Source organism: Phacochoerus africanus, chromosome 1 (assembly GCF_016906955.1).
Source record: "Phacochoerus africanus isolate WHEZ1 chromosome 1, ROS_Pafr_v1, whole genome shotgun sequence".
Lineage (NCBI taxonomy): Eukaryota > Metazoa > Chordata > Mammalia > Artiodactyla > Suidae > Phacochoerus > Phacochoerus africanus.
This window is the reverse complement of record NC_062544.1, coordinates 197,773,926-197,788,943: the sequence shown is the minus strand read 5'-3', so window position 1 is coordinate 197,788,943 and position 15,018 is coordinate 197,773,926. Positions and strand designations below refer to the sequence as shown.

Genomic DNA, 15,018 nt, shown 5'->3' with positions numbered 1-15,018 from the left:
GACCAAAAAAATAACACTTTGTTTATTACCACTGGGACACAACAGGAACTCCCCAAAATAACACCTATTTAGTTATCTATCTAGATTATCTACAATTAAACAATCTCTAAGGCCTAACCAATTACCCAAACTACAAAGTCAGTCTAGGGAAATAAAACAACAAACAAATGGCTATTCTTGAAATTTCCTGTAACAGAATTAGACTGATAAACTGGCAATATTATATAGCCATTATTAAAAAACAAACAAAAAAATACCTTATCTGTTCTGTAACAATCTATCAAAGAAGAACAAGGCAGAAACTGAAGTCTTTATATACTACAGGCTGAAATTAAGCAACATTTATTTTAAATAAAACTTTAGGAGAAAACAATTCATATGCAATTTTACCTGTCCACTAAAACCAGGTCATCTCTCAAGAGGGCACATTTTGCCTTTGGCCAAAACACATGTACAAGACAGCCAGCTTTCAAGTCTTTGTCCATGTGAAGGGCATGGGCCAGCTGATTAACTGTCTAAAGTGGGAGGAAAAGAAAAAACAAAAACTCTACTTATAACAAAGTGCAATAACAATTTAAAATACTACGACTTGGTACATTTATTTTTGCAAAAGATGTAGAAAAAGCAGAAGTTTAAATAACTTGAAATAAAACCATCTGAGCAATCTTGAGAAACCTCAGGTTTAAAATTACCATGAAGGAAAAAAAAAACTACCCTTGAAACAGTTTACTCATACCATTCTGTAAAAATAATCTGAGCTGGAAATATTCTAAATGCCCAACAAATGCTCTGGCAATGGAATCCCATGCAACCCCTGAAATTTATACTGTAAGCATGAAAAGAAATTCATAATATATTGAGGAAAAAAGCAAATCAGAAACTAGCATATATAACATAAAACCTTTTTGTTTTAAAAACAGAGAAACACCAATTTAGCTCTATACCAAAGAATTTCCACTGCTTTTGGAAGTGTGAGGTCTGGAGTTTCTTTTCATTTCTTTTTGCCTAATTATATTTTCGGACTCTTCTAAAATGAGCTTACTGTTTAGTAATAAGGGGGAAAAATAAAGAAACATCACCAGGTAGTTATTTATTTACATAAGCCTATGCCTTTTCTTTCCATTTAAATTCCCTAGAATAGGGAAATAGAAAATTTCTATTTCTCAAGATGATTTCTGATATACATTAGTTTATTACCTTTCATGTATGTATTAAACATACAATTAAGCACAACAGGCTTAAGACAAAGTTAGTAATCAAGGAAAGGACAACAACACATATACCTCCATGGTTCTTTTGTGATTTGTATGAAATTTTAGGTAGGGGTCTTTTTGCTTGCTTTCATAAACTTTTTCAAAGAATTATAATCTTGTATTAAAATCCTGATGCCTTACAAAATTAATAAAAGCATCTATCTGACAAAGCTGTGGTGAGGTTTCGGTTATCAGAAGTATTTAGAATAGAGCCTGGTACATACCAAGTGTGCAATACTTGGTATTATTGTTGCATTCTAGCTATTATTGTTGCATTTATTTTACTAAGTGAACTATTACAGTCCAAGACTCAAAGTATATTCATACGTTAAAGCAGGTCACTTTCTAAAGTAAAGAAACTTAAATTCTGGAGCAGGGAGAAGAGTAAAAGAGATGAAGAAAGAGGACTGTAAGAACAGCTCACTGATTGGGAAAAATTAGATAACTACCTTAAAATGTTATAGCACACTTGACCTTGAGGCAGTTTGAATTGACTTGGTAAAATTCTTGATTAAAAAATAAGATATTCCTTCATTTGTATGGATATAAAATTTAGAAATATATTTTCATAAAAATCATCTCATTTATTGCTCATAGCTAATCTAAAGGCTATTACACAGATTGAGTTTCCTGCTCTGATCAAACAGCAAACCCACAGGACTAGATCTATGAATTCACCTACAGTTTAGACAAAAATAAAATGACATGGAACTTCACACACTGAACTTTTGCATTTGTGGGAGAGATTAAGACTTAAGAGAAAGTGACTACAGTGAGACACAGGGCCTTTACCAAGTGATTTCATTCCAGAGTAAACATCTTGCATCCTAATTGCTTTCTCTTTTCTTCTGGCTGAAAAAAACCTAGTGCCACTTAATTCCTTAAGAAACTTATTATGGGAGTTACCACTATGGCTCAGCGGTAACAAACCCAACTAGTATCCATGAGGATGTGGGTTCGATCCCTGGCCTTGCTCAGTGGGTTAAGGATCTGGCATTGCTGTGAGCTGTGGTGTAGGTTGCAGCTGTGGCTTGGATCTGGCATTGTTGTGGCTGTGGGGCAAGCAGGCAGCTTCGGCTCCAATTTGACCCCTAGCCTGGGAACTTCCATATGCCACAAGTGCAGCCCTAAAAAAAAAAAAAGAAACTTATTATGAAAAGTAGGGATAAGAAATCACCACTGGCCTTTATCTGATAAAGCTACAGCATTTTCTCATGAATATGCTTACCAAATATTCTAAAGGCAAAAACCACTTCTAAAGGCACAGACGTGTCAAAAACAGATTCCAGAGACCATTTTTTAAACAAAGTTTTCCTTAGAAAGACAAGATTTGAAACTAAATAGCAACAATACACTTTAATAATGTTATTTTCACTAAGTGAAAATAGTATAAACTTTTAAAATAGTATAAACTTTTAATTCTAGTTCAATTTTTTCTTTCTGGCTACACTTGAGGCATGTAATAATTCACAAGCCAGGGATAAAATCCAAGCCACAGCAGTAACCAGAGCCACAGCAATGACAACTGGTAGGCCACCAGTAAAGACATCTAATTTATTTTTTTTTTTTTAGTGATTTTTATTTTTTCCATTATAGTTGGTTTACAGTGTCCTGTCAATTTTTAATTTAAAGACAAGTTTTATTCTTACAGTAATTCAGCTCTGAAGCAAAATAATTTCAGAAAATTCAAAAATATTAGTGATGGTTTTAAAAGCTATGAATAGAAGTACTAATGGTTCTTCTGTCTCTAGCAAGGCACCCATTTTGTGAAAAAATTTTTAAAAGGACATGTTAAGGACATTACTTCAGGTACATTATGTTGCCAAAGGTCAAATCATATACCTTCACACTCTTTTTTTCATCTGACCCTTCTGTCATGAGATAGGCTTTATCTCCATCCGTTCCTTCAACGCTCAGGAAGCAATTGGTTGTATGGCCAATCCCACTAGGGAGGACTTTATCCCACAACATGGCATTGATAACAGAGCTCTTCCCACTGCTTGTCCTGAAGAATATACAAAATCATGACAAAACATAACGGTAAAAACTTTGTTCACTGGCTCAAAGGCCTACATTTTTATAACGCAGATTCTGTGAATTTCATCAGATTCCATTTTTTTTTATTAGAAGTTGACAACTTGATTTACACAACTATTAGCAATGTACATTTCAGAAAAATAAAGTAGAGGAAAACTAATCCTACCTTTCCCATAAAGTTATCCTTACCCTTTCCATCTTTCTTGCTTCTTGAGGCATTTTGAAATCACAACCTTCCACCATAAGATGTGGTCTAATATCCCATCTTCTTAAACATGGGCTGGGCCTTTTTAACATCCAAAGCCAATTCCTTTTTATCCTTCTCAAGCAGAACAATCTGAGTCATCACTTCTCAGTGAAGGCCTCTTCCCTCCCACTCTGACTCCACCCTAACCTGAGGTAGGGCCTCTTTCTTAGCCCTACTTCATGCTAGACTGTGTAAGCTCTGAGAAACAAATAACATAAAACAAAACAAAACAAAACAAAAGAAAAAACCCAGAGCTTGGTGAAAAGTTTTCAAGGACACAAACAGGTTGTTTTAGTAGAGAATAACTGAGAGTGGTCAGAAAAAGTTTCTGCCTGAAAGAGTGAGGAGCCAGACATAGAACAAGGCAAAGAGAATTCTAGGCATAGGAAATTCCAAGTGCTAAAGATATAGGAAATAGCTTAGAAGGCCTACAAGGTTAGTTCAGTGAGTAAATAAAACCCTCTGTTGGTATATGGCTCATGATATCTGAACAACCAAGTAAGGGCCTAGTGATAGTGTCTAACAGAGTGGTTGGTACATACATACACAGTTAACAAATAATCCTTAAATTTTTTTGTCTTTTTAGGGCTACCCACAGCATATATGGAAGTTCCCAGGCTAGGGGTCAAATCAGAGCTGTAGCTGCTGGCCACAGCAACACCAGATCTGAGCCGCACCTGCAACCACACCACAGCTTACGGCTGGATCCTTACTTAACCCACTGAGCGAGGCCTGCATCCTCATGGATACTAGTCTGATTTGTTTCCACTAAGCAAGATGGAAATTCCCTGACCCTTTAAATTAATGTATAAGCTGTGGCAGAAATCACTCTTATCACTCTGGAAGTTACACTGAGGAATGGTACTTCCTATTTCCCTCTGGGAATCATGGAGCTGAAAATTCTTTTGGAAGACACATTGGTAATCAGAGAAGCTTAAAAACCTAAGTCACAAATTTTATACTTGTCACTTACCTGTTTTTCTATATGTATAATGTCTAACAAGCCAATTCTTAGAGATGAGTATCCTTAAAGTATAAAAATATGATTGACCTTCATAAAGCTTTATTTATTTATGTAGTTATTTTTCTTTAGGGCTGCAGGTGCAGCATATGGAAGTTCCCAGGCTAGGGATGGAGTAAGAGCTGCATCTCCCGGCCTATACCACAGCCATAGCAACACTGGATCTGAGCCCCATCTGTGACCTAAACTGCAGCTTGTGGCAATGTTGGATCCTTAACCCACTGAGCAAGGACAGGGATCGAGCTCACATTCTCATGGATATTAATCAGGTTTGTTCCCACGGAACCAAAATGGGAACTCCATTAAGCTTTATTTTACACCAGGAGCTAAAACAAACTTTTAACATTTAACACAGGCTGAAACTGTTGTGAAGAGAAAAGGTGGAGGGAGAAACTATCACTTGCAGAAATATCAGAAATGAATTTGCAGATATGACCAAGAAAAGTTAATTTCTGCAAACTACCCTTGAGAAAAAAAATAATAAAGGATTACCTGCCAAAAAATGCCACTTTCATGTGTCTCCGAGACAGCACCTCGCCAATAACGGAAAGCTTATTTTTATACCTCTGTATTTCTATCAAGTCATCCTCAACAGCTACTTGATCAAGTTCTGGATTCTTGTACGTTGCTGTAAAATTAAAATAGAATTAGAGGAGTTCCCTTGTGGCACAGCAGCTTAAGAATTTGGCATTGTCTGCCATGGCTTGGGTCACTGCTGTGGCTTGGGTTCAATCCCAGCCTGAGAATGTCCACAGGCAGAGCAGCCAAAAAAAAAAAAAAAAAATCTAAAAAAATAGAGAAAGTAATATAGATGAATATTAAGTTAATTAAAAAAACAGAATGTTTAGGATATGCATATAGTTTGGCTTTGTTCTATATTAACATGCCATGTCAAAGTAAAAATGCCATGGTACCTGAATATTTGGTAAAAGGGGAACGCCTCATTGCAATGGGTCATAAGAATACTGCCCGAATTTCAAAATTATTAAAAATTACAGGGGTCTAGCCAAAAGGATATTTTACTATTCATCTATGTCTCAAAGATACAAAATACCCACCTAAGACAAAAATGTATTTCTGAACAAAGAAACTAGAATCCAATATCTACTTTTTATTCCATCCTGACAAGAGCTTCAAATCTTGAACTGAGAAAAGGGATTCACACACTAAGAAAGCATATGGTTTAAATGGGTAGCTTCCCCAAAATAAAGATAGAGTTCAGGGGGTCTTCAAGCTAGGTAAGACCTCCTTATCTTTTCTGCTTCCCACAGGGGTGGAGCAAGACAGCTCATTTAACATGAAAAGAGAATTCCAGACTGTTTCTCACTCCCTTGGGAGAAACTGCCTACCCCAGCCCCAGGTGTCCTTCCTCCAAAGAGGGGAGTAGCTGGGAAAGCAAAGATCTGAAAGCAGAAAAGTATCTCAGCTTTGTTTATATTTCAGGAATATACATTTTCACATTTATATTTTTATCATCTCATTTTAAAGGTGAAAACAGGGAGATTCATTTGGTTATCTAAATGGTCCTAATTAGAGACAAATATGGACATAACTTAGAGGGTAACCCCCAATTAAACTTAAGCTTTACAGATCTCATCAACTTGTCAAATACATTAATATGTGCAACTTGGTAAAAAAAGCTAAGAGTGGCTTAAATTAACATTACATTCATCTTTGATTTTCATTTTATTCCTGCTTTTCTATGTTATTCCTTATTCACCTACTTTGCCTCTTTTTTTGTAACATTTTTTCCTGAGGTTCTAGAACCAGTGGTAAGTAGATAAGCTAGAGGTTCCCCAGAGAAAGAGAGCCAAAATGGCTTTTTTGACGTAAGAGAAGACATTCTGGCCTAAGCCACTTTGTGATCTAAGCCTAACCACAATGCCTGCCCTTAACAGGTCTTAGTAATCAAAGATCTTAAGGGCAGGGAATGAATGCAGGAACAGAGAAAAAGAAGTCAAACAAGAGTACAGTGATAAAGCAGAGTCCCAGTTCCTCCTCAAGGGATATATGTAAGAATAAATCTTTTTTTTCTTTTTTTTTTTTTTGTCTTTTTGCCATTTCTTGGGCCGCTCCCACGGCATATGGAGGTTCCCAGGCTAGGGGTCTAATCAGAGCTGTAGCCACCGGCCTACGCCAGAGCCACAGCAACACAGGATCCGAGCCGCGTCTGCAACCTACACCACAGCTCATGGCAACACCAGATCCTTAACCCACTGAGCAAGGGCAGGGACCGAACCCGCAATCTCATGGTTCCTAGTCGGATTCGTTAACCACTGTGCTACAACGGGAACTCCAAATCTTTTTTTTTTTTTTCTTTGTTTTCCTCCACACTGGCAGCATTAGGAAGTTCCGGGGCCAGGGAACAAATCCATGCCACAGCATCAACCTGAGCAGCTGCAGTGACAACACTGGATCCCTAACTTGCTGCACCACAAGAGAAATCCTATAATAATATACATGAGTTCTGCAGGAACTAAGGCCCTTATTCAGGCAGAGAACCAAGTGATGACGCTGACCCTCCTCACTTCAATCAACCAAGACTTGGACTCTGTTGATCTTTGCCCCAATTCTCCCCTGAATTCTCCTCCACTCAAGCCACTTGAACATGTACGTACTCTTAGCCTAAAACTTCCCCAATTTTGCTGTTCAGAGAGACAGAGCTGCAGGAAAGATCCCCAGTGTTCTCCTAAACTGCTGCAAGTAATAATAAATCCTTCTTTGTCCTGATCTTTGGCTTGGTTGTGTCTACTGGCTCAAAGTGAACCCAATTTACATTCTACAGCTGCCATTTCATTATCTCCTACATAATACTTAACCTACTTAACAAGCTCAATATACAGATGTTAAATTTAACTTCCTTTTCACTTTAATTTATTTTAAATTTTTAGAATAAAATACTATTCAAAGTCACTGTGTCAGCTCAGATTATTTCCAAATTGAAAAATCAAGATTCTGTACCAGTACTTTTTTCCCTCATTCAACAAAACTTGAATTGTGTCAGATCTGGTGACAGGGAGAGAATGATAAGGCAGGATTCGCACTCTCTAGGAATTCAAAATCTAGTGAAAAGGGATTAGGAAAAGAAGTTTGATTCTACCAAATGTCTTCCCACTGGCAGCAGAGTTTACAGAACCCCTCCCTTTTCACTGTATGCTTGAAGGTCAACATTATCTCTAAAGTAATATACCATAGAGTATGACATTATCACCTCTATTTGAATAGCTACACCCACGTTAAGATAACTCCTTTTGCCCTTTTCCCACCGCATCCCAGCCTCACTTGAGAGGATAAGACAGGTCTGTCTGAGATCTTAGTTTACCTGCTAAGTGGATAAGGAAGATAAGTATACTGATTCAATGTGGGCTACCTGGCTTTTAGTCTGGGCATTTACCAGCTATGTGATCTTGGCTAAGTCACTTAACTTTTCTGTGCCTTAGTTCCTTTATCTTTAAAATAAGTGAGATTAAAATCTGTCTCAGTGCTGATTTGAGATTTGAGTTAATAATATAATAAAATGCCTAGAACAGTACCTCACACACAAGCGCTTCTTTCTTAGTTGCTATTAATATAAGTCAATCTTCCTCACTTGGTGGGCAGAAAAGTGGTGGGTTTTATGTGTTACAAAGCCCTACATGTGTTCAGTAACCCAGGCTGAAAAAATAAAGCACCTTTATGGATTTTCAAAAGTAATTATTTGAAAAATTTAGAGGAACTAACCTTCAACAAAATGTGATCCTTCAGTAACAAACTCCAGTAACTGTTCAAAGATTGCAGTAATTGCCTTTTTAGCCAGCACAAAGTGCTTCAGTGGAGAAGCAGTTTCTGCCATTATGCTGAAAATAAAAAGTACAAATTAAGCTTGATGATAAAAGACATCTGAATTAAGGGCACTTTCCAGCAACATATTCTCCTTAACAAAACTTCCAAAAAACTTTTTTTTCTTTTTTGTCTTTTTTAGGGTCAAACCTGCGGCATTTGGAGGTTTCCAGGCTAGGAGTCCCATCAGAACTACAGCTGCTGGCCTACACCACAGCCACAAAACAGCCACAGCCACAGCAGATCCAAGTCGCCTCTGCAACCTACACTACAGCTCATGGCAACACCAGATCCTTCACCCACTGAAAGAGGCCAGGGATTGAACATGTGTCCTTCATGGATGCCAGTCAGATTAGTCTCCTCTGAGCCACTATAGGAACTCCCCAAAAAACTTTTAGATGACTGTTCTTTGGGGGGGAGAGGTGTTTTAGTCAAAGACTACTTTGGGGTGATATTCCACTAAAATAAATGAACTCTGTTGGCCAAACTCTTGGTTGCAATTTCTACTTTAGCTCCCTTTACTGACAATGAATCTGGCTAAATTCTGATTCTTAACTACATCTGGGAACAGGATGAGTGAGATGAAGCCAAGTTCACAAACACTAAGTTTCTCAACCTGGACCTCTGGTTGGGTGGAGGTGGATATGCAGAGTGAGGAAATGAATTCCAAGATCATAATGCAATACAAACGTTTAAAAAGCAGCAGTTCTCAACACAACAAATAAGGAGGCAAACCTTAAAGCAAGCAATAGTACCAAGAACTTAAAGGAATATAAATTAAAAAAAAATTATGACAGCTTTTCATGAAAAGATACCAAACAAAAGCGATCACAAACCAGTCTGACCCTGGTGTGCATGTGTGTAAAATGGAGCAGAATGTCCGTAAAGAAGGCTGAGCCTTCCAAAGCGTCAACAAAGGAGCCGCGTGAGAAAGTACGGAGAGGGCAAAAACCCGGTTCAGCTGGGTGTGAACACCTACCTTAGGAAAGGGCCTTCCCCGCCCTCCACACGGGCCGCGGGAGCTCCGCCAGCAGGGCTCGCAGCCAGACTCTCCGCCGCACCGGGGGCGCGGGCTCCAGGCTCGCGGACTTCGCGGGCCTGACCCGGCCTCTGGCCCCGCTCACGACCCCGCTGGCTCGCTCCTTTCCGAAGGACCGCGGCGGCGCCTCGTCACAGAGCGCCCCGCGCACGACTCCCCGCCCCACAGCCCGGGCCAGAAGAAGGTCACCCCGAGCAGGGAACCCGCAAGTAGCCGAGGCGACAAGCACTCACCCTGTCTCAAGTCCGACTTGTCACCCAGCAACCGCAGCTCGGCCACAGCCCTCAAGCCGCCTCATTCTTCCAAGAGAAGGTGGAAGACTGGAAGGAAGCGGGAGGAGAGTCGAGAGGACGGTCACTTCCGGTCTCCTGCCTTCCCCGATTTTGTTTGGCTCCGTAACCGGAAGTGCGTGTACGCCGAGCGCCATTTTTCTTAAGGGCAGAAGTCAAGGAGTTGGGGTAGGGAATGCTTCCACAAAAACGTTTTCCCGGTTATCCGGAACTTCTGCTTCTGCACACTTTCCCTTAAAAGTTTCCCAAACTGCCCAGCCTAGGCATAGCTATCTGCCAGTGGCTGCTTTAATGAGGAAGAGCTGAAAGGAAGAGGAGCGAGATGAGGTGGAGTTGGGGGTCCCAGACAAGAATTCCTGCTTCCTGGCCAGCAACAATAAAGGAAAACTTTTTGACCTCATCACCACCCTCTTCTTGAGGTTGGAGCACAGCTGTGTGTGTTTGTTGTATTAGAGGTGAGAATTAGAAAATTGATGTATCCTTGACTAGTGCTTCTCAAATTTTGTACTTAGGAATTTTGTATGTGGGGATCTTGTTAAAGTGCAGATTCTGATTCATTGGGTTAGAAGTGAGGTGGGTAGGTGCATTTCTAACATCTGTGGGGAGCTTCTGCTGCTGGTCTGCACATGGCTCAAAGGAAAGTCCCAGGATGTCTTTTTGGAGTTGGCAAGTGAGGCAGTTTTGCAAATCAGAGTGCTAATATCACCTACTTTATGGTAGGCTCTAAAATATACATATTTTGTTATTATTATTATTATTATTGTTATTATTCTTTTCTTTTTAGGCTTTTTAGGGTCGCACCTGTGGGATATGGAAGTTCCCAGGCTAGGGGTCGAATCAGAGCTACAGCCAGCAGCTATGGCCGCAGCCACAGCAATGCAGGATCTGAGCCACGTCTGTGATCTACACCACAGCTCTGGATCACTCACACAGAGCAAGGTCTGGGATCCCACACCCTCATGGATACTAGTCAGATTAGTTTCCGCGGCACCACGACGGGAACTGTATAAAATATACAAATTTTAGGAGTTCCCGTCGTGGCGCAGTGGTAAATGAATCCGACTAGGAACCATGAGGTTGCGGGTTCAATTCCTGCCCCTGCTCAGTGGGTTAATGATCCGCCGTTGCCGTGAGCTGTGGTGTAGGTCGCAGACGCGGCTCGGATCCCGCGCTGCTGTGGCTCTGGCGTAAGCTGGCAACCCCTAGCCTGGGAACCTCCATATGCCTCGGGAGCAGCCCAAGAAATGGCAAAAAGACAAATAAAATAAAATAAAATATACAAATTTTAAAACAACAACAACAAAGTTTATTCTCTCACAGTTGTAGAAGCCAGATGTCTACAGTGTCAGCAGGGCTGAGCTCTCTCTGGAGGCTCTAGGGGGAGATTCCTTCCTTGCCTCTTCCTTTGCTTGGAGTTACATGGCACCAGTCTCTGCCTCCATCATCATATGAATTTAAACATGGCTTTCTCCCTTGTGTCTCCTGTCTCTTATATGAACAGCAGTCACTAGATCTAGTATGGGGTTATGGATTCTGGATCCTAAATCCAAGATGATTTCATCTCAAGATCCTTAATTATACCTTCTAATGCCCTATTCCCAAGTAAGATCACATTCACAGGTATCAAGAGTGAGGACTTGGAACATGTGTTTTGGGAGATGCTATTCAACCTATTATATATGTACTATAGATATTTTCTTTAGAAGTTCCTGTTGTGGCTCAACAGTAACAAACCCAACTAGTATCCATGAGGACTCGGATTCAATCCCTGGCTCAGTGGGTTAAGGATCCCGCCTTGCCTGGAGCTGTGGTGTAGGTTGCAGGCACAGCTTAGATCAGGCATGGCTGTGGCTGTGGCTGTGGCAGAGGCCAGCAGCTCCAGCTCCAATTCGACCCCTAGTCTGGGAACTTCCATATTCTGTGTTTTCAGCCCTACAAAGACAAAAAATATATATTTTCCTTAGTCAATGATTTGCCTTTTCACACTTTTTTAAACTTTTAAAATTGAAGTTTAGTTGATTTCCAATGTTTTATTAGTTTCTGGCATACAGAAAAGTGATTCAGATGTATATATATGCATGTGTATATATGTATATATGTGTGTGTACATATATACTTCTTAAACTCTTTTCCATTATAGGTTATTATTAGATATTGATTGTAGTTCCTTGTGCTGTACAGTAGGACCTTGTCATTTATGTATTTTGTATATAGTAGTTTGAATTTGCTAATCCCAACCTCCTGATTTATCCCTTCCCCCTTTTCTCCTTGGGTTTGTTATCTATGTCTATGAGTGTTTCATTACTTAATGAATTTTATTACATTTATAGGTGTATAGCAATCATCACAACCAAATTTTATAGCATTTCCATCCCAAACCCTCAGCACATCCCCCCACTCCCCAACCTGTCTCATTTGGAAACTATAAGTTTTTCAAAGTCTGTGAGTTAGTATCTGTTCTGCCGATAAATTCATTGAGTCCTTTTTTCAGATTCCACATGTGTGATAGCATTTGATGTTGGTGTCTCATTGTATGGCTGACTTCACTCAGCATGATAATTTCTAGGTCCATCCATGTTACTGCAAATGCCGTTACTGCCTTCCTTTCAATGGCTAATATTCGATTGTGTAAATGTACCACATCTTCTTGATCCACTCCTCTGTCGATGGACATTTAGGTTGTTTCCATGTCTTGGCTATTGCAAAGAGTGCTGCAATGAACACTAGAGTACATGTGTCTTTTCCAGTCATGGTTTTCTCTGGATAGATGCCCAGGAGTGGGATTGCTGGATCAAATGGGAGTTCTATTTTGAGTTTTCTGAGGCATCTCCATACTGTTTTCCACAGTGGTTGCACCAATTTACATTCCCACCAACAATGTAACAGGGTTCCCTTTTCTCCACACCCTCTCCAGCATGTATTGTTTGTAGATTTTTTGATGATGGCCATTCTCACCAGTGTAAAGTGGTATCTCATAGTGGTTTTGATTTGCATTTCTCTAATAATGAGTGATGTTGAACGTCTTTTCATATGTTTTTTGGCCATCTGTATCTCTTCTTTGGAAAATTGTCTGTTTAGATCTTCTGCCCATTTTCTGATGGGGTTGTTTGTTTTTTTGGTATTGAGCTGTAGGTGTTTATAAATTTTGGAGATTAATCCCTTGTCAGTTGATTCATTTGCAAAGATTTTCTCCCATTCTGTGGGTTGTCTTTTCGTTTTGTTTAGGGTTTCCTTTGCTGTGCAGAAACTTTTAAGTCCCATTTGTTTATTTTTGTTTTTATTGTCATTAAGAGGTTATCCAAACTTTTTTTAAAGAGATTTGTTTTGTTACTATTTGGGGAATAGAAAAGGCAGGAAAACAGAACTTCTCATTTCTCTGAGACTCTCTGTTTCTTTTCAATCTTTTTTCTTTTCTGTTCCACATCAGTGATTTCCACTAGTCTGTCCTCCACCTCACTTATTCGTTCTTCTGCGTCCTGATTTCTGCTGTTGGCTGCTTCCAATGAATTTTTTATTTCAGTGATTGTATTTTACATCTCTTCTTGCTTAAGTTTTATATTTTGTATATCTTTGCTCAGTGTTTCCTATAAATTACCCATCTTTGCCTCCAGTTTATTTCCAATGTCTTGCATCAACTTCAGCATCAACAGTCTAAAGTCTTTTTCCTGGAGGCTGAGAATCTCCTGATCACTTAGCAGTTTTTCTGGGGTCTTTTCTTTCTCCCTTATCTGAGTTATAGTTCTGTCTTTTCATTTTTATAGGTTTTTGGTGTGGTGACCTTTTTGCAGACAATAGAATTGTAGCCTCTCTTACTTCTGGTGTCTGCCTGCCTGTGGCCGAAGTTGATTTCAGGGGCTTGCTGTAGGCTTCCTGATGGGAGTGACTGGGGCCTGCCCACTGGTAGATGGAGCTGATTTCTATCCCTCTGGTGGGTGGGCTTTGTCTCTGGTTGAGTTTAGAGGTTGCTGTGTGCCTAGGGGGGTCTTTAGGCAGCCTGTTTACTGATGGGTGGGGCTGTGATCCCACCTGAATTGTTGTTTGGCCTAGAGCTTCTCAACATGGATGGGTGGGGCCAGATTTTCCCAAAATGGCCACCTCCAGAGAAAGGCACACTGATGAATATTCCCAGGAGATTTGTCTCCAGTGTCCTTCCCTAACAACAAGCCACATTCACTCTGTTTTCCCAGAAGATCAATGAAGAACTGCAGTCAGGTCTAACCCAGATTCCTATGGAGCCTTTGCTTTGACCTGGGACCCAGTGCACATGAAAGTGTGCGCTTTTTAAGAACGGGGTCTCCATTTCCCCCAGCCCTGTGGTGCTCCTGTGCACAAGCCCCGCTAGCCTTTAATGCCAGATGCTCCTGGGGCTCTTTCTCCCAGTGCCAGATCCCCAGGCGTGGGGATTTGACATGGGGCTCAGAACTCTCACTCCTGTAGGTGAGTCTCTGTGATGCAGTTACTTTCCAGTCTGTGGGGCTTCCCACCCAGGAGGTATAGAGTTGCTTATGTGGAGTATTCGCCCTTCCTCTTTGTCTTTTGGAGTAGGATATCTTTTTGAAAGTTTCCAGTCCATTTGGTTGAAGGTTGCTCAGCATTTGGTTGTAATTTTTTTTTGTTTTTATGAGAGAAGTTGAGCTCCAGTCCTTCTATTCTACCATCTTAATCCCTTGTTTCTGTTTTATAAGTGAATTCACTTGTATCATTTTTTTAGATTCCACATATAAGTGATATCTTATGATATTTGCCTTTGACTTACTTTGCTTAGTATGATCATCTCTACATCCACCTATTTGCTGCAAATGTCATTATTTCAATCTTTTTAATGGCTGAGTAATAGTCCATTGTAAATATAAACCACATCTTCCCTATATATATATTTTTTGGGTTTATCCTATATATATATGTATGTATGTATAGTCTTTTTGCCTTTGCTAGGGCCACTCCCATGCCATATGGAGGTTCCCAGGCTAGGGGTCTAATCCGAGCTGTAGCTGCCGGCCTACACCAGAGCCACAGCAACACAGGATCCGAGCCACGCCTGCAACCTACACCACAGCTCACGGCAACACCAGATCCTTAACCCACTGAGCAAGGCCAGGGATCAAACCCACAACCTCATGGTTCCTAGCCAGATTCATTAACCACTGAGCCACGATGGTAACTCCATCCTATATATTTTGGATTGGATTTGCCTAGCCAACCCTCAGTTCCTTACAACATCCCTTGCAATAACTTTCTTACTTTCTGAACCCTGACATGCGCTATAACCCTCCTGCCAGCAAAGTAAGAGACTGCTTGTGGTAATTTTATCA

At 40.2% G+C, this 15,018-nt stretch overlaps 1 protein-coding gene across 2 annotated transcripts in view; it reads right to left on the bottom strand.

Annotated features, from left to right (window-relative positions):
* MFN1 (mitofusin 1) overlaps window positions 1–9,782 on the bottom strand; it is a 36,143-nt gene extending 26,361 nt beyond the window's left edge. Inside the window, exons 1-5 of one of the 2 annotated variants that reach the window (XM_047786917.1) lie at window positions 9,650–9,782; window positions 8,279–8,394; window positions 5,051–5,186; window positions 3,096–3,258; window positions 391–515 (exon numbers count right to left, since the gene is read on the bottom strand). In XM_047786917.1, coding sequence (XP_047642873.1) covers window positions 391–515; window positions 3,096–3,258; window positions 5,051–5,186; window positions 8,279–8,390 — 536 coding nt within the window. In that variant the 5' untranslated portion in view covers window positions 8,391–8,394; window positions 9,650–9,782. Of the gene's footprint in view, window positions 1–390; window positions 516–3,095; window positions 3,259–5,050; window positions 5,187–8,278; window positions 8,395–9,649 lie in introns of those variants that run through there. The other variant, XM_047786927.1, reaches the window with a different exon arrangement.
* Between the last annotated feature and the right edge of the window lie 5,236 nt (window positions 9,783–15,018).